At 38.7% G+C, this 27,952-nt stretch overlaps 1 protein-coding gene across 1 annotated transcript in view; it reads right to left on the bottom strand.

Moving 5' to 3' along the window:
• LOC124545786 (dynein regulatory complex subunit 5) overlaps window positions 1–23,361 on the bottom strand; it is a 99,121-nt gene extending 75,760 nt beyond the window's left edge. Inside the window, exons 1-2 of the mRNA XM_047124733.1 lie at window positions 23,181–23,361; window positions 17,298–17,443 (exon numbers count right to left, since the gene is read on the bottom strand). Of these exons, the coding sequence (XP_046980689.1) occupies window positions 17,298–17,443; window positions 23,181–23,361 (327 nt within the window). The remainder of the gene's footprint in view (window positions 1–17,297; window positions 17,444–23,180) is intronic.
• Between the last annotated feature and the right edge of the window lie 4,591 nt (window positions 23,362–27,952).

The following is a 27,952-nucleotide window of genomic DNA, read 5'->3' as shown; positions in this document are numbered from 1 at the left end:
AAAATATGGGGCCACTCCTCTTTAAGGGGAAACTAGATGTAGCACAATTGATAGTTAGAATATCTGGTAATTCACAAGCATTGATTTATTACAAATTGGTTGTAGATGATGAAAAGAACAATGGTAGCTTCTGACAATTCTCAAAAATCCCCATCTATTTGCATTCATATACAATGAAATTCAGGGCTGATGTATTCTTTGGCAGAACTGTGAATCACAAATGCTGATTTGCTATCAAATAAGTTATATATCCAAAACACTTGTGCCAGTAACTTATGAAAAGATAGTTTTGTAAGTGTCCAAATATTCTAAAAAATAACCTATTTCTTGCATAATTGCACAATGAAATTAGAGAATAATAGTTTTCAACAAGGATAGGTGTACTGTTCTCAAAAATTTTAAAAGAGAAAAATTAAGTTTAAGCCTATAATTGATGATAACAGTACGTGTCCATCACAGCACTCGCAAATGTTTGAAATTTCACAATATATCACAATGCAAACAGGTATTGATGTAATAAGACTATGCAGAAGCAATGCAAACAGTATAATATGTGAATCTAGAACTTCAAATCGACACAGGAATCTCATACATGCAGTCTCTCACAAAGGAAAATTCCAAAGTTGGCTTTTGTATATAAATAAATGTGCATATTGTACAGATTTTCACTTAGCTGTTTCTGTGCACACTTCTACGCTGGGGTACTGAAGAAGAACACTGTAACATGAGTTTGTCTTGGTCAAAATTGCTAAAATGTGCTGCACCAACAAAGCACATCCTCTGCCTGTTGCAGCTAACAATGCTGTGGCAAAATAACACAGCTCCAGAGTGGTCTTGTGGAATTTGAACAAACCTCACTAGTAGTGTGTGCATGAACCTCATGTTGTTGTGATCTTCAGTGATGAGACTGGTTTGATGCAGCTCTCCATTCAACCCTATCCTGTGCGAGTTTCTTCATCTCCCAGTATCTACTGCAACCTACATCCTTCTGAAACTGATTAGTGTATTCATCTCTTGGTCTCCCTCTACGATTTTTACCCTCCACGCTGCCCTCAAATGCTAAATTTGTGATCCCTTGATGCCTCAGAACATGTCCTACCAACCGGTCCCTTCTTCTCATCAAGTTGTGCCACAAACTCCTCTTCTCCCCAATTCTATTCAATACCTCCTCATTAGTTATGTGATCTACCCATCTAATCTTCGGCATTATTCTGTAGCACCACATTTTGAAAGCTTCTATTCTCCTCCTGTCCGAACTATTTATCGTCCATGTTTCACTTCCATACATGGCTACACTCCATACAAATACTTTCAGAAATGACTTCCTGACACTTAAATTTATACTCGATGTTAACAAATTTCTCTTCTTCAGAAACGCATTCCTTGCCATTGCCAGTCTACTCCCGGGACCTTGTTTCGGCTCAGGTCTTTCAGTGCTCTGTCACACTCTTCAAAATCAAATTCAAACTTCATGCAGTATCATATCTCCCATTTCATCTTCACTTACGTTCTCTTCCATTTCTATAATATTGTCCTCAACTACATCACCCTTGTATAGAACCTCTATATACTCCTTCCATCTTTCTGCTTTCCCTTCTTTGGTTAGAACTGGGTTTCCATCTGAGCTCTTGATATTCAAACAAGTGGTTCTCTTTTCTCCAAAGGTCTCTTTAATTTTCCTGTAGGCAGTATCTATCTTACCCCTAGTGAGACAAGCCTCTACATCCTTACATTTGTCCTCTAGCCATCCCTGCTTAGCCATTTTGCACTTCCTGTCGATCTCATTTTTGAGACGTTTGTATTCCTTTTTGCCTGCTTCATTTACTGCATTTTTATATTATCTCCTTTCATCAATTAAATTCAATATTTCTTCTGTTACCCAAGGATTTCTACTAGCCCTCGTCTTTTTACCTACTTGATCCTCTGCTGCCTTCACTATTTCATTCCTCAAAACTACCCATTCTTCTTCTACTGTATTTCTTTCCCGCATTCCTGTCAATTCTTCCCTTATGCTCTCCCTGAAACTCTGTACAACCTCTGGTTTAGTCGGTTTATCCAGGTCCCATCTCCTTAAATTACCACCTTTTTTGCAGTTTCTTCAATTTTAATCTGCAGTTCATAACCAATAGATTGTGGTCAGAGCCCACATCTGCCCCTGGAAATGTCTTACAATTTAAAACCTGGTTCCTAAATCTCTGTCTTACCATTATATAATCTATCTGATACCTCTTAGTATCTCCGGGATTCTTCCATGTATACAACCTTCTTTTATGATTCTTGAACCAAGTGTTAGCTATGATTAAGTTATGCTCTGTGCAAAATTCTACCAGACGGCTTCCTCTTCCATTTCTTAGCCTCAATCCATATTCACCAACTATGTTTCCTTCTCTCCCTTTTCCTAGTGTCGAATTGCAGTCACCCATGACTATTAAATTTTTGTCTCCCTTCATGAACCTCATAAGTTTGTTTAATTCTTTTTGTCTCTTTTAAAGTGCTTTTAATACGCCTCCAATTAAAAGTTCCAGAAGTGCACTTCTTGCACAATGGATAGAAGGAAAAGATTTTATCCGGTCACCTGGAGATATTGTACTCTGTGACTGTTGTAGTAAACAAGTAAGCTATTCTTTTTCAGAAAATATCCTGTGGCACTTGTCCTTTGTAAAAAAAAAAAAAAATGAAAAAAATAAAAAAATTTAAATAGTTAATTAAATAAGGATGCCAATTCAAAAAAAAAAAAAAAAACCAATATCCACATAACCGAAGGTCTCTTATAATTTCAGATAAACTGTACTAAAAAATTCAAGCCAAACAGCATGTCAGATCTGCACCATATATTGCAAGAATCTAATAATGAAAGAATCTGTACCACACTAAATCTATTCATTTATTACTGCTCCCATACCTAATGCATTTTACATGGATCTGTGTAATGCTTTTGTAGAAGCAAATACACTGCTTGAGAAACTCAGAAACCCAACTCCTAAGGGCTTTTTAGAGAAGTATACATCAGAAGATGGTCCTGATCCCTCAACATGGAGGAAAAATTATGATCCAAAATCTTATAATCTTGTGGCCCTACATAATGTAGGCATGTCTGCTTGTGTCTGTGTATGTGCAGATGATATGTGTGTGTGTGCGAGTGTATACCTGTCCTTTTTTCCCCCTAAGGTAAGTCTTTCCACTCCCGGGATTGGAATGACTCCTTACCCTCTCCCTTAAAACCCACATCCTTTCGTCTTTCCCTCTCCTTCCCTCTCTCCTGATGAAGCAACCGGTGGTTGTGAAAGCTAGAATTTTGTGTGTATGTTTGTGTGTCTATCGACCTGCCAGTGCTTTCGTTTGGTAAGTCACATCATCTTTGTTTTTAGATACATTTTTCCCACATGGAATGTTTCCCTAATATATATATATATATAAAAAAATCAAAGATGAGGTGACTTACCGAACGAAAGCGCTGGCAGGTCGATAGACACACAAACAAACACAAACACACACACAAAATTCAAGCTTTCGCAACAAACTGTTGCCTCATCAGGAAAGAGGGAAGGAGAGGGGAAGACGAAAGGAAGTGGGTTTTAAGGGAGAGGGTAAGGAGTCATTCCAATCCCGGGAGCGGAAAGACTTACCTTAGGGGGAAAAAAGGACAGGTATACACTCGCACACACGCACATATCCATCCACACATACAGACACAAGCAGACATTTTTTCCCCCTAAGGTAAGTCTTTCCGCTCCCGGGATTGGAATGACTCCTTACCCTCTCCCTTAAAACCCACTTCCTTTCGTCTTCCCCTCTCCTTCCCTCTTTCCTGATGAGGCAACAGTTTGTTGCGAAAGCTTGAATTTTGTGTGTGTGTTTGTGTTTGTTTGTGTGTCTATCGACCTGCCAGCGCTTTTGTTCGGTAAGTCACCTCATCTTTGTTTTTATATATATATATATATATATATATATATATATATATATATATAAAAATCAGCCATCTTGAAATGTTATTCTGTTCTATAAAAGTGTTTTTAAAAGCCCTTGTGCATGTAGCTACTTACAAAAAGAGTCTACCTCAGTTACTGTTACCACCGCAGCCCATCCTTACTAGGTGGAGTATCTGGTTGGAAGCTGCAATGTTATACACTGACAATTTTGATACCAGTAATTTTGTATGAAATAAATTTGTATGAAATAAAATTGATACATAATTAATTGAAACAAAATTAAAACTTCAATATTCAATTCCAAAGTAAATGCTTCTTTTATTTTAGGTAGTAAACAGTTTTTTGCCAGATGATGCTGTATGTATCAGATATGCAAAAGCAGCATTTAAATGCAAAAAAATATGCAGCAGGATTTAACTAACATTAAGACAAACTTCTCTAAATTGTGTTCTACAATAACAAAATCAGAAGCCTCATGTCTGCCACTGGTAGACTCAATGTCAGTTGTCGAAGTATTCCAGTGATACCACAGTCATGCCCAAGAGGAGGTAGGAGTAGACGCAAAGAACGAATTGGACTGTGTCATAAACCAGAACCCACACTAAAGATTATTTTGTTCAATGAAGAAGGTATTTTGTGGTATAAGCACAAATGAAGAACTTGACCTAACACTAACCTCTACCTAAGTTCTGCTTTCCTTGCTCTACGTAAGTTCTGCTTTCCTTGTAGACAACTGGTCAGTTGGCATTAGTCACCAATTTGCAGTCCAGTGACCACTTTCTTGTCTGGGTACATCCTGAAGATCAGTCAATGCCAACAATTAAACTGCTGAAGTGGAAATGATGGTTACCTTAACAGCTCTCAAGCTAAATGTAAAGCTGTGCAGGATGTTATCAAGATTTATCCAGATAGAAGCAAGAATACAAAAAATAATTTCTGCAATACTGGTATCAAACCAAATTATTTCTATACTGTCTTCATTACAACTTGTGACATTGCTGCAACTGAATAAAGTCATTAATATGACAACATTCAGAACTTAAATTCCACTAACATCTCCCTGCAAAACTTTGAAGGTTTACTTTCTGAATTCAAATGGAAACAGGATAAAAGAAGTGACATTGCAACAGCAATAGTAGAATTCAACTACTGTGATCCAAAATGTTTCTCATTGTAAACCACTTCATGTTCCACAGTTTTTACTGTTTTCAATTGGATAAACAGACGCTAGTGTAGAAAGCAACTAAGTGTGAAATCTGAGCATTTCACACATTTGATTACATATATATTATAATTTTCCTGTATGTTCATTGTGTATGAGTGAGACTGACTGTGTCGGATAAATTCACTGTGAAAATTGAAAATTTAGATCCTAACACTTTCCGTAAAATTTAAATGTGTTTTTCATGTTGATTGTACCAGAACCCTTGGATATATCATGATATATTATGTATTGTCAAACAGTGAGTGCTGCAAAAAACTTATTTTATATTATAGCATTAGTCGTAACCTAAATTTGTTTCTTACAAAATATTGGCAGTAATACCCTTCTTCAGGAAATTATTATTGTTTTAATGTTGTGGCACTTGACTCATTGTCATTCATCTTCTTGTTATTAATCACTTAATTCTGTACACTCCTTCAAATGTTCTTCATTCATGATTGAACAAATCTTGTGACGCAGAACACTTTCTGAAGATGGCAGGGTGGAGACCTTATGCAGGCAGACGGCCAAACAGCAGCCAAGCAGAATGTTGCTCCTCTTCTGGATCCATCAAGTGCTATGGGTCATCCATGAGGTTTTTCCAGATCTTTCCCTCAGATGAAATTTTATTAGATTGTTTTGATTCTTCTTGAAATTTGTTGTTCATAATGCATTTCACTGCAAAACGCAACATATTAATTTTTTCCAGTCTGCTTAATTTTTGTGCCCTTTATGCTGGAAAATATGCTTTTTCATTACCATCCAAGCCACACTGAGAAAGTAGCCAATGAACTGCAATTGTCTTCTTATTCTGTTGTAAATATTTAATTACTTCTTAAACTTCTTTAACTTGAATGATTTTTTGATCTTCTATGTTGATAATTCCTGATATTGCTGCTCTGAAATCTTACGAAAATTGTTCTCTCTAATTTCAGTGTATATCTACATGAAATAAGTACATTTTTGAGAATTTTCAGAAATTTATGAATGTTGTGGACAACATATTTCATAGTGGTTACTAGTTACCGTTGTGTATTCTACACATTTCACAAGAATCATTTCCCCTTAACCTCATAAGTGAACCTTCTCTCCTTTGATACCAGTTTGCTGGAAACCCAGATACTTTCTGAAAGCTTATGTCACAAGCAGAAACACAGTGAAATCTTAGGGGCAGAGGGACAAGTGTTTAGGAGCTATAGGTCCTCAAACTATCAGCAAAGTGTGTACAGAATGGGCCTGTTCCTGTCATGACGACTCTACCTCTTGTGTGTTCCCGTATCTTGCAATCAAGTATTAACATATTGTATGTCTTCTTCTTACACTGCAGACTGATCTGAAAGTCATTGTGACTGCCTCGGTCTCCCAATTCAGAACACACAATGGGTCTCTGAACTTCCAGGAATCAGAGATTATAAAAAACATGACTATTCTCCTTGAGAATGATACAGAGAGTGTGGAAGACATCCAGACATTAGGATTTGCTGGAGGCAATGGAGAAGAATGGGAGGAGGAAATGGGCTTCAGAGATGATGGTGGCGATAAGGAACTGCAGTGCTTTTTGCAACAGTCGCATCCTTCTACGTTTAGTTCATCAGCATCGGAGTATGTGCTTTTGCTCAAAATCCAGAAGCATAATTGTCCAGCAGATATGTCAGAAAAGGACTTGACTGATTACAAGCATAGCGTTTCAGTGTACTGGACTGTACATCCCATGACAGGCAAACCTCGAACAAAACATCTGTTACATGCATAAGTAATGAATCAGTTCAAGAAAATTAAAATATTAACATTCTGTACAATTTAGAGAAAAAAATGAGTGCCCCATCGATCCAAAAAATCAATCTAGCTGTCCTGCAGAAATTCAAAGAGAAGTAAACAGAAGGAGCAATTATTCATGAGCAGAAGTTGTGACTGTGGGCCATGCAACATAAGATACCAATGGATTCACAAAATAGAATTGATTTTAAAGCTTCTGATTCCTGGGTATACCACTTCAAGAATCAGAATAACATTGTTGACAGAACAATAATACACAATGTTGGCAGGAATTGGCAGGATAAGGAGGAAACTTTGTCACAAGTATGTGATGATTTTGTTGCAAAGATTCACATGCCTTCAATGCTGACCAGAGCAGATTTGACAAAGAGTTGCATGGCCATCAAACCCTGCAAACCATAGGAACAACAGTTGTTCGCACTGTTGTTGGATCTGTCTCTGCAACACAGCAGAGTATAATGATTATGCCTGTGATTTCAATGGAAGGCAAAATACTGTGGCTAATGTATGTGCTTGTACCTGAGCCATCTGAAAAATTCCTGTTGTCAAAAGCCAGCAGATCCTCCAAATATAAGATCATATGCTGGAAAAAAACAGTGAACATGTCGAAAGCAGACATCTTACGGTTCTATTGTGACATATTTTGGTGAAGTATGTCTGATGACAGGAAGAAAATTCTGTTCTTCATGGATTCATGGTGTTCTAACAAAGATCATGCACTGTCTGCTTCTGAAGTACCTGATGGAAAAGTCCTGCAAACAGAACTGGTACCTGAAGGATGAACAGGAAAGATTCTGCCTCTGTATATTCAGTTTTTCAGACACTACAAATCTTTTGTTCATTACACAGCAGACACAATCATTATCGAGACACCGAAGCACATTTGGCACTGTGATAGTTTTCTGGCCCTGCAGTCCTTTGATTGATTAAGTATGATTTTGATAAGGGCGGATACTTGCATGACAAATCTGAAGCGTGGATTGCGCCAATAGATTATTGCTTTGATTCACTAACAAATGATGAGTGTGCAAAGAATGAGACTATCGCTTTTTTGCTTCTGTAAAATGTGCACATTGTGAACTGTCTTTCTGCCCATCTCACTGTTTATTTCATGAATTTCACATGGATTGTCTCTTGTGATAGATTTTGTCTGAAGTCAATAACATGTCACATTTTCAAAATTCCAACACACATTTGAAGCCACCCTTTCATAGTATACTAATTGAAATTTTTATTTTTATTTAATTTGAGCTATTTAGTTGACTTATTATGTCAATTTTTGTTTGAAATTTATAAGTTTATTAATATAATAGAATAATTTAGATTTTTCAAGGAAGCTAAGGGCTTCAGAATAACAAGTAGGTGTTACATTGTTCACTGGTTTGTTTTTAGTAGTATAAGTTTTAGACAGCAGTGATATCTTCTGTCCTGTTAGCTCTCTCTCAGTTAGAATCTCAGTTACATTTATGTTTGTTGTCGAAAAGTGTCATTTGTGAAAGTTTTGTTTTGTACGAGTTAGAATCAAAAGTAATTTCTGGTTCCCCTTCATTATTTATGGATTTTAATATGTGCAATTATTACATCTGAGGCCAGTTAGTTTAAAAATACCAGACAGAACTTACTATAATTTTGAAGTCAGTCTCATTTTAACAGCATTTAAACAACTTTCATGAAAAAGTTAACTTCCAATCACAGCACAAAGCAATCAGCTGACTGTCATTTATTTGAAGAATTTCACCAACTACATTGCAATAACCTCTCTGACTTTCAGCATGTAATCTGAAATGAAAACTTAAATTACAACGAATATAAGGTGTCAAGGGATTTATTTTCAATTGCGAGTGCTTGAAATTAATTCTAATTAAAAACAAATAGTGTTTGTTCACTGAATTAGATTGAGCTTGCTTAATAACAGGGCTTCTGAATAAACAATTAACAACAATATCAAGCTACATTATGTCCGCTATTACTGTTTCAAGAGATTTTAATGAAGTTTGTGACTTGTCCTCCCAGCCTTAAATAGAAATAAACTGAACGCAAACCTGTAGCTTGAAGACATCACCACCCGCCAACTTAATAAACTAAAATTTAGCACCCACAAAAGACTACAAAATGGAAGAGTAGCCACACACTGTTTCTTTTCATTGAGTTGTTTCCTCCTTTATACTGAGATTTCCAACTTCTTACCAAATAAATACATGAATTGAGCATTTTAGCAACTTTTGGTGTCATGTTTCCATGACTTTACTGATACTGTGTGGGTCCTATAGCTCCTAAATGTTTGTCTCTCTGTCCCTAAGATTTCACAGTTTTTTTTTACTAGTGACATAAGCTTTCAGAAAATATATAAGTTTCTGGCAAACCGGTATCAAAGGAGAGAAGGTTTACTTGTCAGTGCAGCTCCTATAAGATTCAGTAAAATATCGCCATTCTTGGAGATTTTCTGTTCTTTTAAACATGGCATGCTTTTTTTTGTTGCTTTTGCCACAGTGTTTTGATCTGTTTTGTGTACAGTGGTGAATCAGTACCATCTTTTATTAATTTATTCAGTATAAATCTCTCAATTAACATAAAAATGTTAAACTCAGCAGTAATACCAGAATGAGATTTTCACTCTGCAGCAGAGTGTGTGCTGATATGAAACTTCCTGGCAGATTAAAACTGTGTGCCCGACCGAGACTCGAATTCGGTCGGGCACACAGTTTTAATCTGCCAGGAAGTTTCAGCAGTAATAGTTTAATCTGCAAATACAAGAGGACATCATATTTTTCAAATGATGAATTTGGGGAAAAAACCTCATCCTATAAGTGGGTGAATAAACTAAGCTGCACAGTCACATCAATACTCAGAAAAGGAAATGAGAGTAAATCGATAAATTACATACACATATCACTCACATTGGTTTGCAGTAGGATTTTGGAGCATATACTATATTTGCCCATTATGAATTACCTTGAAGAAAGTGGTCTGTTGACACGAATTGAAATATTGTTCTTTTGAAACACAACTAGCCCTTTATTCACATGACGTAATGAGTGCTTTTGACAGGGGATCTCAAACTGATTCCATAGTTCCATATTTCCAGAAGGCTTTTTACAATGTTTCTCACAAAAAGATTTCTAATCAGATTGCAGGTCTATGGAGTATCACTTCAATTATGCGAATGGATTCATGATTTCCTGTCAGAAACATCAAAATATGTAGTAACTGATGGAAAGACATAAAGTAAAACAGGAGGATATCCCCAAGGATGTGTTATAACCCCTCTGATACTACTAATCTACATACACAGGTAACAATCTGAGCAGCCATCTTTGATTTTTGTAGATGATGCTGTCATTTACTGCAAAGTAAAGTCATCAGGAGATCAAAACTAATTGCCAAATGACTTAGACACAACATCTGTATGGTGCAAAAATTGTTTCTGAATAAGGTAAAGTGTGAGGTCATCCACATGAGTACAAAAAGAAATCCATTAAATTTCAGTTTCATGATAAATCACAAAAATCTACAGGCTGTTAATTTAGTTGAATGATGGGAAAGGCAAAGCAAAGACCACATTTTATTGACAGAACAGTTAGAAGATACAACAGATGTACTAAACAGACTGCCTACACTATGCTTGTCTGCCCTCTGCAAGAGTATTGCTGTGCAGTATGGGATCCTCACTACCACATAGGATTGACAAAGGACAACAAAAAAGTTAAAAGAAGGGGAGCTGATTTTGTATTATTGCGAAATGGGTGGGTGGGGGTGGGGGAGAACATCACTAATATGATTAGCGAGTTGGGGTGGCAATCATCAAAACAAAGACATTTTTTGTTTTGATGAGATCTTTTCACAAAATTTCTGTCACCAGCTTTCTCCTCTGAATGTGAAAATATTTTTTTGGTGCCCACCTACACAAGGAGGAATGATCACTGTTACACACACACACACACACACACACACACACACACACACACACACACACACACACTCATGCAAACGCAACTCACAAACACATGTGACCAGCCAGTGACTGTGGTCATGTGTGTGAGTTGAATTTGCATCAGTGCATGTGTGTATGTTGTCTATTTTCGACAAAGGCCTTGTTGGCACAAAGCTCAGTTTCTGACAGTCATTTTGTAGTGCCTATTTGTGACTAGCATCTCCACTACATGGTGAGTAGCGAGTATCATTTTCATAATATTATTAGATTCCATCCAGGAATTTCCACAACTTTTACAGAAAGATTTAAGTTTTCATTTTTCCAACATGCTGATACAGAGTGGAAATATAGAGAAATAGTCTGAAGGCGTTTCGAGGAATCCTCTGCCAGTGTGATTTTCAGGGTAATCATGTAGATGTAAATTCAGCTGTGGAGGCACAAAATTATCAATATTATTTCAGTGGCTGTATGGTACTTCCTGAAGCCACACTGGAAGCAACCAAGAGGTTGTCTGGATTCTAAGATCAGACAAGGCAACAGTTAATCGCCTGCTCCAAGACCTATCCCATGCAGCTGGTGAAGGTAACACAACTGTACCATAACTACTTGGGCTTGTACAGTTATTCCCAGGTTGGAGAATGGGGATTGAAACAGCTTTCTTCAAGTTAAGGAATAGTCCCATTTGAAAATCAAATTACACAGAAAGATTGAGGATTCTTTTGGCGCTTCCACTGAGGTGCTGCATCATGTTGCAGTGAATGCTGTTATGGTGCTGTGATGTAGCATGTGCCACAAAAAGTGCAGGCTCATACTCCCACACTAAGAAAATGCAGTTGTAAATTTCATCTTTGAAAGAACTGAAGTCAACATTACCCTCTCAGTAATCACTTGATGTTGACAGAATGCTGGGTCTTGTCTGGTGGTAGCAGTTATTTGAGTAAAACGAAGAGAAGTGAACCTTTATTAGCCTTTCAGCACACAATCAGCTCCATCAGTATGAGTTAACATTTGTGCAATACACACACAAATACAATGTTTACAAGTGTTTCTCATTATGTTATCTGCATTTATGAACAAGTGTACCATTTTACTTTCCAGTTACACAATGTAATCTAATATTATTTGAGTAACTACATTATTTTTTTACACAACTGAGATGATTGAAGTGGGTCAGTAGTTGCCTGGTTTGTCTGTATCACACTTTTTATAATTTTACTACATTCTGGGAAAGTGTTGTACTCAGGAATTCTACTCTCAAGATAGAGGAGGGGCTTTCTCATTTCAGTAATTGTACATTTTAAAATATAGTTACTGACACCATAGTAGTCCACCATTCTGCCATAGTGTAGGCAATATCTCTTTGTTTGTCTGAAGATTACCATTCTTCACTGAAGCAGTAATTGGACACCTTGCACCTCTGCCTAGAATTGACAGCTTAGTGGAATGGTTTATGGAGTTCATTAATGCTTGCAATGATCTATTCTACCTCCCTTTTATAATATGGTGGCATGTCGGTCACGGAACCTGTAAACCTGCAAGGTTTTCAAGGCATGGTCTGCACTTGTGATGTAATCCCCTCATTCCTGGATCCTGTGTCAATGTTTAAATACTGCAAGCTGGCTATACAAAAGCCAATGTTCCTTCCTAAGCACCCATTGTGGCAGACTGATATTTTTTCATGTAAGTGTTTTCAGTTTGGTAAGTGTTCATTGAAATATAAACATCAATTACTCCCAACTAGGTCAATGACAGATAATGACCTTATAGCAGTGCTACAGTTCACGCTCTAGCCTGCATTCAGAAGATAAAAGAGATTATCAGCAAATCAGCCCATGGGCAGCTGGTAGAAGTATCCCATATTATATGCTGAGCATTACAAACCTCAGAGAAGAAAAGATGCTGGGGGAGATGCATTATAATGTTTCTTAGAATCTCCTGGTCAAGTGGTTTGTGAGGGGCAGCCAGAGGGATCATAAGTAATTCTATGTTGCACTTGCACAGTAACAGTAACTGCTTTGAAGCTCATGTTAACAGGGAGAGGCAAGGAGAGATACGTATCATCTACAAAGAAGACTACTCCTATATAAGAACATAGGCTTCCGCGGGCGGTGTCATAGTGATTAAAATTCTTATGGGTATTATGCCATGTCATTGCTAAAAACAAACAACAATAATAAACTAAAACCGACGTTTTGGCCGAATTGCAAAAGCCTTCCTCGGGGCATAACTGGTTTTGCATGGGGATAGGTGCTTCTATTTATTACTGACTATCGATGTCTGACGTCACTGTTGTAAAACTTTTAATTGGCCCTCTAATATGATTGGCTAGTCATGATGTACGGGAAGATGGAAGGAAAGAGGCTATTCGTGGATGTCCATATCATCAATGATTGGTAGCTGTCCGCCAATCAGTGTTCAGTTCTGGTCAGCAAGGTTTCCTCCTGGTGTGTGTGGAAGTGGACTGATAGTTGCTCTACAGCTGTTTGTGCAGATACATCCGTGTCCCGTGTAGCTTCTGCCCTGCGACCACTCATGGCCCATTGGACTGGGATGGCTGGCAGCCAGGACGCCAGGAGTTTGTAGCCATCTTCTCTGTTCATGCTGTCAGGCTGTTTAATAATTTCGATCACCTTCTATATTTTGCGTTCTCGTATCCATGATTCTTTCCCCAGTACTCGGGCTTCCTGGAACCTGATAGGTTGTCCACAGTCACGGTGGTGTTCCGCTATCGCCGATTTATTATGTTGTTGTAATCGTACATAACATTCATGTTCTGCTACTCGTAAGCTGACAGATCTCCCTGTTTCTCCTATGTAGGCAGCTCTGCACTCACACTGTAGTTCGTAAACACTTGCAGTGTTAAGATTGTTGACTACATCCTTGGTGGAACCTATCATTTCAAGGATCCTGTGACTGCTTCGAAAAATCAGTTTGAAACCTCGTCGGCGGAGGACGTTGCCTAGCCGTTCACTGACGTCTTTTACATACAGTAAGTGTACCAGTGGAAGCTTCTCTTCTTTCCCTTCTTCTTGTGTTCTGCTCCCTTTGTTCTTAGCTACCTTTCTTATGATGTTGACATCATAGCCGTTGGCATGAAACGTGTGTTGTAGCTCCTTTAATTCTTCTTTGATGTTATTTTCATCGCTTATCCAGTAGGCTCGGGCAGTTAAAGTATGCAGAACAGAATATTGAGCTGGGTGGTGGTGGCTCTCCACGTGCAGGTACCGATTAGTGTGTATTGGTTTCTGGTACACTTTGTGTCCCAGTTTACCTTCGGCAGCTATGTATACTTCCACATTGAGAAATGGCAAGGTACCATTGTTTTGAGTCTCATGTGTGAACTTTATATTTTTGTGCAGGCTATTTAAGTGCTGGAGGGAGTTTCCCAATTCCGCTTCAGCGTGAGGCCAGATTTTTAGCAATGATGGGGCATAATACCCAGAAGACTTTTAATCACTATGACTACTCCTACTTTAGCTCTCTGTCCACTTAGGTCAACCTTTCTGTGGAAGTTATAACCTCTTAACACGTGTGTGAGATAATTAAAAATTTCTTTCTTGTAAACATAAGAACAAAGATCTTGCCTGAGCTAGGAGTCCAAATTCTTCCAGATGTGTCTTGAACCCATTCATATTCCACTGTAAAATAGGAACAATGTTAATGGTGAGGTTTATTACTGTCTTTGCCTTTATCTTTCTGTTGAGATGACAGTTTTGTGATAGAAGGGGTTTCCTGGTGAGGACTGTGTTTCCTCATCAGATATCGATTTCCTTGTCATCTGTAGTTTGCTCTGGATGAGAACCACCACACAGGATAAGAGCAGCATGGTTTGATGGCTTTATACTACTTTGTTTCAGTCTAGACCTCTTAACCATGCCTTTCTTTTAAAATTGTGAGGGTGATGATTTTGTTATTGTGGAACCACAGTGCAGTTTCAGTCCAGCTGACAGTAGGGGCAGATTTGGAGCTCGATGAAGAACCGTCTGTGGCCTATGCTGTTTGTGTGAGGAAAATTAATGCCTTTACAGCAACTCTACCACTGCAAGAGCACTTGCTTGTGATAGTGTTTCTAGCAGCTTCCGTTGCTAAAGCATGCATTGAGAACTCTCTTTTTTTGAAATTTTGTTTTGGCCACTGCAACAAATACAGTATCCTCCCCATGATTTCTACCATCTGAAACTTCTTGTCATCCAAGAATACTTGACATGCACAGTTCACAACAACATGGATGCCTTTGTTGTTCACACGAGTCAAATTAGAGTTCCCATCTTCAGGTGCAACTATGCCACATTTTCCAAGAGTTACTCAGCAATTGATGTCCATAGTGACAACAGCACATTGGATTACTGTCTTATGGTTTCACTTTGAGGCATATGAATCCCAGATTAATGTGCTCAGGCAACAACAGAGAGCTCAAGGTATGAATAAATTTAGCTGTATTTTATAATACACCATTCAATAGATTCATTTCGTTTTTGACATCTTTCCTATCAATGTCTTCCCACTCTTCCTTCAGTTCCTCTACATCTATTTGCATTAGGTCTCAGCATGTTACAAACTCTTGCTAGAATTAAATGTTGTGAAATTCAGTAACAATTAGGTATTCCCCAAGAGTTTTCATTTTCTGTAGTAGTTCAGCTTTATGTAACTTGGCACTTTGCATGAATAATGTAATGTTCTTTAAGTGCCTGACTGATATTAGTTTGCCTGCTACACAAACTAAACCTTTATTTATACAAAAATGCAATACTTTTTTGAAGATCCTGTTCTGTCTCTTAATAATCAAAAACACATTTTGGGAACTGTAAATGTCCTTTTACTCACAAACAGCTTCCCCAGAGGTTGCCCACTATTGACTGTTTCACCTCAACTGTCATTTGCTCCATTGGCACATTGCACATAATTGAGAATGAGGTTTTTCTTTATAGAGCTTTCTATCATTCTCATGATCCACGCATTTATGTCAAGATCTCATTCCCTATGTCACACAATATTCCACCACCACACTATATGAAGCTTACTGAAGAATGCTGAGAGCTTACAGTTATGGAGGGCTGGTGGTACTCACCAATCCTCACCTCAGAAAACTTGGGTTTGCCAGACCTGACCAAGCAAGGTGGAACAGTAGTTAGCACACTGGACTCGCATTTGGAAGGGCAATGGTTCAAACCCATGTCCGGCCATTCTGATTTAAGTTTTCCACAATTTCCCTAAATCGCTTCAGCCAAATGCCAAAATGGTTCCTTTGAAAGGGCATGGCTGGTTTCCTTCCCCATTCTTCCCCAATCTGATGACCTTGCTGTTTGGTCCCCTTCTCCAAATCAACTAACCAAATCTGTACCCAGGTGACAAACTGTCTAAGATATTCTCCATTCTGCACAAACGAGCAGGCAATATTGCTTATAGAAAGCCATAGATGTGACAAGCATTATCCCCCACTGCCCATTTGTCTTCTAGTGTATTTATTTCCCCCATTTCAGTCAACTGTTGCTTGACACTTCCTTTGGTACTCTCAGCAACTTCTGGTTCCTTCAATTTATCCAATCCCCATCTCTACACTCTTTATCCACTGTTACTTCTCTCATTTTAATCCATAGCTCATCAGCAACTGATTAGGGTCAGATTCCATATCTGCATGTGAATACATGTTGCAGTTTAAATCTGGTTTCAAAATCTCCATCCTGCCATTATGTAATCCTTCTCAAACGTTATGACGTCTCCAGTTCTATTCCACATATACAACCCACTTCATAATTATTATACCTGATGTTAACAATCATTAAACTATGCACTGAGCAGAAAAATTCCACCAGGCACCTTGCCCTTTCATTCTTTTCCCCTAGTTCATGCCCTTCTACAACTTTTTTTCTCTTCCTTTTCCTAGTACCAAGTTCCAGTCCCCATACCCATGGAAGGAACTATTTGTTCTGAAACAAAGATTGTGTGTGTGTCTCTTTTACTTTTATATGTTTCTATTGGCAGTATTTTGCCGCCTGAAGGTAAGTTATAAATTCATCACAGATTTTTTTAAAGTACTGAATATAAGTCTGATAGTTTTATTTGTAGTTTCAATGTAACTTCAGCAAAAGATTATTAAAAACTGATCTTAAAACAGTCTAAGTCAGTTTTTAATTATATTTGGTATATACTGATTAAATCCTTTTCAGACAAAAATGCCAGTCATGAGTTGGAACATTGATGAAGTAATACCTCAGGCTATTGACGTAATTTGGCCAACTAAATAAAATACTTAATGGCCTTCTGAAAGATGACGACTGAGAAAGACATTAATAGATCAGGACTGAAAACAAATCTGACTGGGGAAGAACTTCAGGAAGCATTTATTCATGAAATAAAATTATTGTAACAACCTTCTGGAATATGGAAAACCTACATTTATGGTTCAAGGAAGAGAGGGCAAAAATTAAATATATTTGAGTGGAACAATGCAACTTACACTTTTCCAACGGTTACGAGCACTTCTTTCCCAGTAAATTCCATCTCTAATCAGTGGGACAGTAAGTTTTACAGGAAGGTCAGTTGGTAATGTTTCCAGTAACAGGTCAAGTGCTTCTGGTGGCAGTAAATCTAGTACTGGCCTGTCTGTAACAGTTACGACCTACTGAAAAAATTGATAAGATCTGACTTTCATGCTACTTATAAATATATATAATTAAATAACTATAATTGTATATTATGATTGCATTAGCACATATTAACACTTATGTTGTAAGAATAACAACAAATTATAAAAGGCATAATATTAATACAAAAAGTCCCATAATGCAATTATCTGTATTCGGAGAAAAATGTATGATAGAACTATTACTCCACAATCTTAAAATGTCAATCAACTTATAACACAATTGAAATTTCATGTGGAAAAGCTGTGTTAGATGCATCCATGTATTACACATAGTATTAAGCTCCAGAAATGAGGTGTTTTTAACAGTGCATACACATTAACTTTGTCCACGGTGGCTATTTTACTGATTGTTTTAGCAAGTCCAGTATGTTCATTGCTCCATAATGTATTTCATTTATTCACGAGAGAGATAATAATTATTGCATGACGTCAAGATTCTTTATAGTTATCATATAAAATTTGTTAATGTTATCTCAACTAGAAGACAGTTTGATCCAAAAGTCTTAACTAACACCATTCAGTTTATTATTTTAATTTCAAACGGATAAATGAGGAAACTAAAACTAGTTTCTGGAACGACTACTACAATGACAATAACAATAACAACAGCAATGATTTGCTTTGGTTTTGTTTAATGATCAATGTATCATTCTCTTTTTTTTTTTTTTTTCATTTCTCCTCCTATGAAATTACCTGGGTGGTTCAGTTTTTCCCGTACTGCAGGCTCTCTACCATTCTGGGAAAATATCATTGCACATAATGTCTTTTCTGTTCATGACTGAATAAGTGATTTCTTTTCTTTTCCTGTCATTACGAGCAAAATTACAGAGAAGTCACTCCTGTTGAAATTTCTCTGAACACACTGGACCCCTTGCCCCTTCAATCTACACAATTCAACATAAACTGTAATTACAGCTCACATGTGTTAAATGTCTTATTACCACAGCAATTCAGCAGTTTGTGAGGAAAAGGAAATTAATTTTCGTATTATACTGGTATTGGAGTCAGCACCTGACAGTCTGATATTGACAATGAAAACAATGTTGAGGCACAGAATCATGATAGACAATTATAAACTTGAGGTATTATGTGAGCTAAAGTTATTATGGCTATGCTCATTCAATTCTCAATATAAAAATTGACCTGATCTGATCAAATGTTAACCACATACTATATTATTTTTCTATCAATGTTGCAACTACACTTTTAGTTTTTCTGCACACACATCACTGGAGGGTACATCCAAGATTACAGCTGCATTTTCTCTGTGACAAGTTCAATGGTTGCCAGAATATATTAGTGTTGTTCATGTATAATGTTGTTACCAGGCTTGCCACAGCATATATAAGAAGCATCAGATGAGTAATCCCTGTGAAAGTGATGAAATTGCTATGTAGAGTTCATGCGGGACAGCATTATCGGCACCAAACAGAGTTTGAAAGGGGTCTCATTGCTGGTCTCTTTTGGCTGACTGTTTGAATGGTGTAATATTCTGATTTGTGGAGCATTCAGAGGTGCCAGAGACCTAATGTTGGACTGCATGGGAACATGAGAGCAGGCACACTTACTGTCAAGGTTCCAGTCAACCATGTCTGACTATCACAAGGGAGGACCACTATACTGTGCACCAACCACATCACAACCCATTGATGTCTGCGTCTGCCACCTAAGAACAAGTAACGGACTCGTCCATCTTTCTGTGTCGCCCTGCACCACTAGTTGGAGACAAGCAACAGCTGAATTAGGGAGTAACTGTCCTATGCATAGGCTGCCATCAAAAGCACAGCACAAAAGCAGCTATGTTTGGAGTGCTGCCATGACTGGGAAGCAAAGACTGCTGATGAATAGCATTGCATTGAATTCAGTGATGAATGGCACATTTGCACTATCCTGGATGACCATTGTCTGTGACTATGGGCACGGTGATTTTACTCCTGGCATCAGGGTGTGAGGAGAGTCAGCTGTGACATCAAGTCATGGCTGGCAGTAATTGAGAGAATTATGACGGTGCAACAGAATGCCACTACATCCTTTGTCCTCATGTATTTCCTTCCACGTGACAGTATCTTGGTGCCAATTTTAAACAGTACAATGCTTGTTCACACATGGCATGTGTCTCTATGAACTGTCTGCTTGATGTTGAGGTACTCCTGTGGCCAAAAATACCCACAGATCTGGCACCAACATATCATGTGAGGGACCAGCATTAGTGTCAACTCTGTCCCAGTGCCAGTATTAAGGATATTACGTAACAGATACGACAGTTGTGAGTTAGCTTGCCTCAGGAGAGGATACTATGGCTTTATGTCACCCTTCCCAATTGAATAAGTGCATTTATCCAGGCCAGAAGGGGTGCTAAGTAATGCTGCCAAATTCTTTGTAAATTTGACTCATTTTGTAATAAGAATGAGACATTTACAATGTGGTTCCAATGAAGGAAAGCACAAAAGCAGGTAGTAGTGGAAAAGAGAAAGTGAATGGAAAAATAGTCCAGGATGATGGAACAGCATAATAAAGGAAGTAAGAAAGTAGCATATGAAATGACAAGAAATAGAAGTGGAAAGACTGAGAATGAAAGAAGTGGTTAATAAAAATGGGACTGAGAAAGAGGAGGATGACCACAACGAATTGTGGAGAACATAATGATATGCTGAGTCCAGGTAGAGATGTGCAGGGATACAGAGATATATAAGGGGCAGTCAAATGAAAATGAGAGATGGAAAGAAAAGTTAAGCAAACCATTTATTATTTCAGAAGTAACTGCCATAATTGTTAACACACTTTCCCACTGTGAGATAAGATGGCCAACACCTTCATAGAAAAATGTTTGCAGTTGCCTATGGAACCGTGATTGAACCCAGGCATGCACATCTTTGTCCGAAGCAATCAGGAGCCATGAATGTCTCTCTTCAGGGCTCCAAAAATTGAAGTCACATTGGGAGGGATCAGGACTGTACGGAGGGTGTGTAAGGACTTCCCAGTGTAGTTAAAACAACTTTGGCAACATGTGGGCAGGCATTATTCTGCAACAGGATGATAACATCTGTCAACACTTCTGGGCATTAGAACTTGATAGCATGCTTCAATTTTTGCGAAATGTCCACATACTGCTGTTCATTAATGGAAGTGCACCATCACGTTGTAATGGATCTGGGAGATGTGTTATTTTCTACCGGATTTGTCAATACCAAATTGTAAATGTTTTCTTATATTTTTGTCAGAATTTTTTTATTGTAATTTGCCTTATTATATGCTAATTTACTTATATTTTTGAGAGTGAAAGCATATTGATTACTATTAGTAAACGTGACGAAGAATATCAAAGAGACTGATTACAAGTGGAAGCTTGTGTGTTGTGTAAAATGTCTTTTACGCTGGAGTCGTCTTTGACTGTAGTCAGTCGGCAGTGAACTCGTGGTGTGTGTTGACGGTAGAACAGTGTGCAGGTCGCCGTCATAATAATTTGGAAGTGAACAGAAAAAAAAGAATTATGTTACTACTTTTTTATATAAACTTTAAGAAGAAACCATATTCGAAGAAATGGTATTTGAAGCACCAAAAATGAGCCAAATGCATTGAACCAGGTCATTTCTGCAGCCGACGAAACTGCATTGTGGAATCATACTTCCACTAGACAACTGAAGCCAAGACAAATATCGCCTTGTAAACACGGAAAAACATGGAAAAGGTACTGTCACGAAATATCCCAAATTTAAGTAAATAAAAAATAGTGAGCATATTTCAAAGTCCAAATGTTCAGGAATGTAGGTGGATGATGCCACTCTGTTGCAGAATAATGCCTGCCCACAAGCTGCAAAGGTTGTTCTGACCACACTGCAGAAGTTTTGCTGGGAAGCTATTACACATTCTCCATGCAGTCCCAATATCTCAAGTGATTTCCAAATTTTTGGCGCCATAAAGAAAGAAATTCATGACTGTCAATTTGCTTCTGATGGAGACATGCACACCTGTGTACAATCATGGTTCTGTAGGCAATCACAAACGTTTTTGCATGAAGGCATTGACTGTGTTGTCCCACAGTGGGATAAATCTATTAACAGTTATGCTGATTATTTTTTAAATAATAAACTGTTTACTCACTTTCATTTGAATGCCCTTATAGATAGAGGATGAACGAGGAATAGAATATGAAATAATATGGATAGAAGTGAAGGTGGCTCTGATGAACACAAAAGGAGGAAAGGTACCAGTATTTGAGGACCAAAATATGGAAATGATCTTGGCTGCGTAGAGTTGAGATCAGTATGGAAGGAAATGAGAACTTCAGAAAACTGAAAGAAGGGAGTAAGTAACTGCACTTGTCTTCCAGATTGGAAGCCAAAAGGACATAAGAACTATAGCTGGGCATTACTCTAATGTGCCACTCAGCTAAATGTTTAGAGATCCTTGAGAGACGAATCTGCAGAACAGTTGAAAAGCTGCTGAAAGAACAGTATGGCTTCAAGCAATACTGCAAATATGGGACACATTTACTGATGATCTTAATGAATTAAGAGAAAGGATACAATACTGTATCCAGAAGAAAAATTTGGAAGTACTAAGAAGGAAAGTGAGAGCTGGAGGAGAGATAACAGGTATGCTGAAGCAGAGAAATGGTCTTAAAAAAGGAAGTGTTCCATCTACATTTCTTTTCTTAATGATGATAGATTCCATGATGATAAAACTGGCAAGAGAGATAACACCCAGGGTGAGAGCAATGCTGTTTGCTGGTGATTTGATGGTGTTGGGGAACAATGATGAAGAAGTACAGATGAAAATACAAGTTTAGTAAAAAGCTGTGCAAGTGTATGGCCAAAAAGGTAATGCAAAGAAATGTGAGAAGCTGGACACAAAAGATAGATCTATAGTAAACACGATACTGTGTAGCCTAAAAGATAATGCAAAGAAATGTGAGAAGTTTGACACAAAAGATAGATAGTAAACATGAAACCGGGTGCATGGCAGCAAAAAATGATGGAAAGTTTTAACTATCTGTGGAGTAAAATACAAGAAAATGTTATAAATGGCAAAGAGACAAGTGAACATATTATACAAGCTGATAACTTTATGAAGAGTGTGAGAAGAATGATATGGAACAAAGGAATCCTCAAAAAGGTAAGAAAGTGATATACTAAACATAATATATACCAACTCTATTGTGTGAAGTGAAGTTTTTGGGAAGTTGAATAAGCGAAAGAAAAATGGAAAAGAGGAGAAATAAAAAGTGTTATGAAAATAAATGCCTGGAAGATAATATTCAGGAAAAAGTATTAAAATAGTATAATCTTATGAAGAGAATGCTTGAGAAGAAGATGCCCAAGAAGATGTCTGAGACAAAGATGGAAGGCTAGGGCACAACATGAAAGTGAAGTGACAAGTGACTAAAAGAAGTCGAGGAAAACATTCAGGAGAGAGGAGAAGACTGGGCCAAAGTAGTGACAGAGAGTAGTGAGAAGACTTGAGAAGATGGAAAGCCTTGTGTTCTAAGTAGTCTCTATCAGTGGTAGGAAACTGTACAATATGATGATGATGATGATGATGATAGTGATGATCTTCTGAATCTACACATATACTCTACAAGCCACTATACAGTGTGTGGCAGAGGGTATCCTCACCAATACTAATCCTTTCCTTTCCTCTTCATCATCATCAAGTTGAATACCCAAAAATTAAAAGTGAGGAAAAGAAATTTACCTTTGAATGACTGTACAAGGCTCTGTACACACAATGTAACTAGAGTTGGCGGTATATCTTCATCCCAAGTGATATTTTCAGCTTTGATGGGTCTTGCATCCTCCCCAACAAGATTCAAAGTTGTCCTGGAGGGTTTATACACCTCATATGCATTCTTTGGGATAGTATGTGGTATTCTCATTTTGGCTTAACTGGAATTAGTATATGCTATAAACAGAATACATGTATCAGATTATACATTATTTTTTTTGTAAGTTGTTTACAAATTACAGATTAAATTATGAGAAACATGAATGAATGAAGTAAAGAAACACACACACACACACACACACACACACACACACACACACACATATATATATATATATATATATATATATATATATATATATATATATATATATATATATATATAAATTAATGGAGGGAAACATTCCACATGGGAAAAATATATCTAAAAACCAAGATGATGTGACTTACCAAACGAAAGCGCTGGCACGTCGATAGACACACAAACAAACACAAACATACACACAAAATTCAAGCTTTCGCAACAAACTGTTGCCTCATCAGGAAAGAGGGAAGGAGAGGGAAAGACGAAAGGATGTGGGTTTTAAGGGAGAGGGTAAGGGCTCATTCCAATCCCGGGAGCGGAAATACTTACCTTAGGGGGAAAAAAGGACGGGTATACACTCACACACACACACATATCCATCCACACATATACAGACACAAGCAGACATATTTAAAGACAAAGAGTTTGGGCAGAGATGTCAGTCGAGGCGGAAGTGCAGAGGCAAAGATGTTGTTGAATGACAGGTGAGGTATGAGTGGCAGCAACTTGAAATTAGCGGAGATTGAGGCCTGGTGGATAACGGGAAGAGAGGATATATTGAAGAGCAAGTTCCCATCTCCAGAGTTCGGATAGGTTGGTGTTAGTGGGAAGTATCCAGATAACCCAGACAGTATAACACTGTGCCAAGATGTGCTGGCTGTGCAACAAGGCATGTTTAGCCACAGGGTGATCCTCATTACCAACAAACACTGTCTGCCTGTGTCCATTCATGCGAATGGACAGTTTGTTGCTGGTCATTCCCACATAGAATGCGTCACAGTGTAGGCAGGTCAGTTGGTAAATCACGTGGGTGCTTTCACTCATGGCTCTGCCTTGGATCGTGTACACCTTCCGGGTTACAGGACTGGAGTAGGTGGTGGTGGGACAGGTTTTACACCGGGGGTGGTTACAAGGGTAGGAGCCAGAGGGTAGGGAAGGTGGTTTGGGGATTTAATAGGGATGAACTAACAGGTTATGAAGGTTAGGTGGACGGCGGAAAGACACTCTTGGTGGAGTGGGGAGGATTTCATGAAGGATGGATCTCATTGCAGGGCAGGATTTGAGGAAGTCGTATCCCTGCTGGAGGGCCACATTCAGAGTCTGATCCAGTCCCGGAAAGTATCCTGTCACAAGTGGGGCACTTTTGTGTTTCTTCTGTGGGAGGTTCTGGGTTTGAGAGGATGAGGAAGTGGCTCTGGTTATTTGCTTCTGTACCAGATCGGGAGGGTAGTTGCGGGATGCGAAAGCTGTTGTCAGGTTGTTGGTGTAATGGTTCAGGGACTCCGGACTGGAGCAGATTCGTTTGCCACGAAGACCTAGGCTGTAGGGAAGGGACCGTTTGATGTGGAATGGGTGGCAGCTGTCATAATGGAGGTACTGTTGCTTGTTGGTGGGTTTGATGTGGATGGACGTGTGAAGCTGGCCATTGGAAAGGTGGAGGTCAACATCAAGGAAAGTGGCATGGGATTTGGAGTAGGACCAGGTGAATCTGATGGAACCAAAGGAGTTGAGGTTGGAGAGGAAATTCTGGAGTTCTTCTTCACTGTGAGTCCAGATCACGAAGATGTCATCAATAAATCTGTACCAGACTTTGGGTTGGCAGGCTTGGGTAACCAAGAAGGCTTCCTCTAAGCGACCCATAAATAGGTTGGTGTACGTGGGGGCCATCCTGGTACCCATGGCTGTTCCCTTTAATTGTTGGTATGTCTGGCCTTCAAAAGTGAAAAAGTTGTGGGTCAGGATGAAGCTGGCTAAGGTAATGAGGAAAGAGGTTTTAGGTAGGGTGGAAGGTGATCGGCATGAAAGGAAATGCTCCATCGCAGCGAGGCCCTGGACGTGCGGGATATTTGTGTATAAGGAAGTGGCATCAATGGTTACAAGGATGGTTTCCGGGGGTAACGGATTGGGTAAGGATTCTAGGCGTTCAAGAAAGTGGTTGGTGTCTTTGATGAAGGATGGGAGACTGCATGTAATGGGTTGAAGGTGTTGATCTACGTAGGCAGAGATACGTTCTGTGGGGGCTTGGTAACCAGCTACAGTGGGACGGCCGGGATGATTGGGTTTGTGAATTTTAGGAAGAAGGTAGAAGGTAGGGGTGCGGGGTGTTGGTGGGGTCAGGAGGTTGATGGAGTCAGGTGAAAGGTTTTGTAGGGGGCCTAAGGTTCTGAGGATTCCTTGAAGCTCCACCTGGACATCAGGAATGGGATTACCTTGGCAAGCTTTGTAAGTAGTGTTGTCTGCAAGCTGACACAGTCCCTCAGCCACATACTCCTGATGATCAAGTACCACGGTCGTGGAACCCCTGTCCGCCGGAAGAATGACGATGGATCGGTCAGCCTTCAGATCACGGATAGCCTGGGCTTCAGCAGTGGTGATGTTGGGAGTAGGATTAAGGTTTTTTAAGAAGGATTGAGAGGCAAGGCTGGAAGTGAGAAATTCCTGGAAAGTTTGGAGAGGGTGATTTTGAGGAAGAGGAGGTGGGTCCCGCTGTGACGGAGGACAGAACTGTTCCAGGCAGGGTTCAATTTGGATAGTGTCTTGGGGAGTTGCATCATAATATATCTATACAAAGATGATGTGACTTACCAAACGAAAGTGCTGGCAGGTCAATAGACCCTCAAACAAACACAAACATACACACAAAATTCAAGCTTTTGCAACAAACGGTTGCTTCATCAGGAAAGAGGGAAGGAAGGAGGGAAGGAGAGGAAAAGACAAAAGGATGTGGGTTTTCAGGTAGAGGGTAAGGAGTCATTCCAATCCCAGGAGCGGAAAGTGATGTAAAAGGCAGAGGGTGCTTATCATTATACCACATATTAGTGTCCCAGTGAGAATGATCTGTAGGAAATTGTACTATAATTCCTTGTTTCTTCTGTTATTACTGTTTCTTGAAACTTATTAAGTAGGCTTTCATGGAGCATCTCAATGACACTCTACCATGGATCAAACATACTAGTTGCCATTAGTGCTGCCCTTTTTGTACATGTTTAATATCCCCCATTAGTCATGTCAGACTTGGGTCTCATAAACATGGCAATATTCTAGGATCAGTCATACAAGTGTTTTGAATGCAACCTGCTTTCTAGATGCATTGCATTACATTTTCAGTATCCTACCAATAAACTGAAGTCCGTCATCAGCTTTACATACGAGTGATCCTATGGGATCATTCCATTTCATATCCATGTAAATTGTTACGGCCATCTATATGAACGTGATGACTGTTTCCACCTGCAAATAACTGATATTTCAGTCAGCGTATGCTATTTTACATTCTGAACATTTCCTGCAACTTGCCATTCTTTGATCACTTTGAAATTTTTCAAGGTCTGACTGAGCACTTGCATAGCTATTTTCAGACCATACCTACCTGTTGCTGTTGTTGTGGTCTTCAATCCTGAGACTGGTTTGATGCAGCTCTCCATGCTACTCTATCCTGTGCAAGCTTCTTCATCTCCCAGTACTTACTGCAAACTACATCCTTCTGAATCTGTTTAGTGTATTCATCTCTTGGTCTCCATCTATGATTTTTACCCTCCACGCCGCCCTCCAATACTAAATTGGTGATCCCTTGATGCCTCAGAATGTGTCCTACCAATCGATCCCTTCTTCTAGTCACGTTGTGCCACAAACACCTCTTCTCCCCAATCCTATTCAATACCTCCTCATTACTTATGTGATCTACCCATCTAATCTTCAGCGTTCTTCTGTAGCAGCACATTTCGAAAGCTTCTATTCTCTTCTTGTCCAAACTATTTATTGTCCATGTTTCACTTCCATACATGGCTACACTCCAAACAAGTATTTTCAGAAATGACTTCCCTACACTTAAATCTATACTCGATGTTAACAAATTTCTCTTCTTCAGAAACGCTTTCCTTGCCATTACCAGTCTACATTTTATATCCTCTCTACTTTGACCATCATCAGTTATTGTGCTCCCCAAATAGCAAAACTCCTTTACTACTTTAAGTGTCTCATTTCCTAATCTAATTCCCTCAGCATCACCCGACTTAATTCGACTACATTCCATTATCCTTGTTTTGCTTTTGTTGATGTTCATCTTATATCCTCCTTTCAAGACAATGTCCATTCCGTTCAACTGCTCTTCCAAGTCCTTTGCTGTCTCTGACAGAATTACAATGTCATCGGCGAACTTCAAAGTTTTTATTTCTTTTCCATAGATTTTAATACCTACTCCAAATTTTTCTTTTGTTTCCTTCACTGCTTGCTCAATATACAGATTGAATAACATTGGGGAGAGGCTACAACCCTGTCTCACTCCCTTCCCAACCACTGCTTCCCTTTCATGTCCTTTGACTCTTATAACTGCCATCTGGTTTCTGTATAAATTGTAAATAGCCTTTTGCTCGCTGTATTTTATCCCTGCCACCTTCAGAATTTGAAAGAGAGTATTCCAGTCAACATTGTTAAAAGC

Source organism: Schistocerca americana, chromosome 8 (assembly GCF_021461395.2).
Source record: "Schistocerca americana isolate TAMUIC-IGC-003095 chromosome 8, iqSchAmer2.1, whole genome shotgun sequence".
Taxonomy (NCBI): domain Eukaryota; kingdom Metazoa; phylum Arthropoda; class Insecta; order Orthoptera; family Acrididae; genus Schistocerca; species Schistocerca americana.
This window is presented reverse-complemented; position numbering and strand designations above follow the sequence as displayed.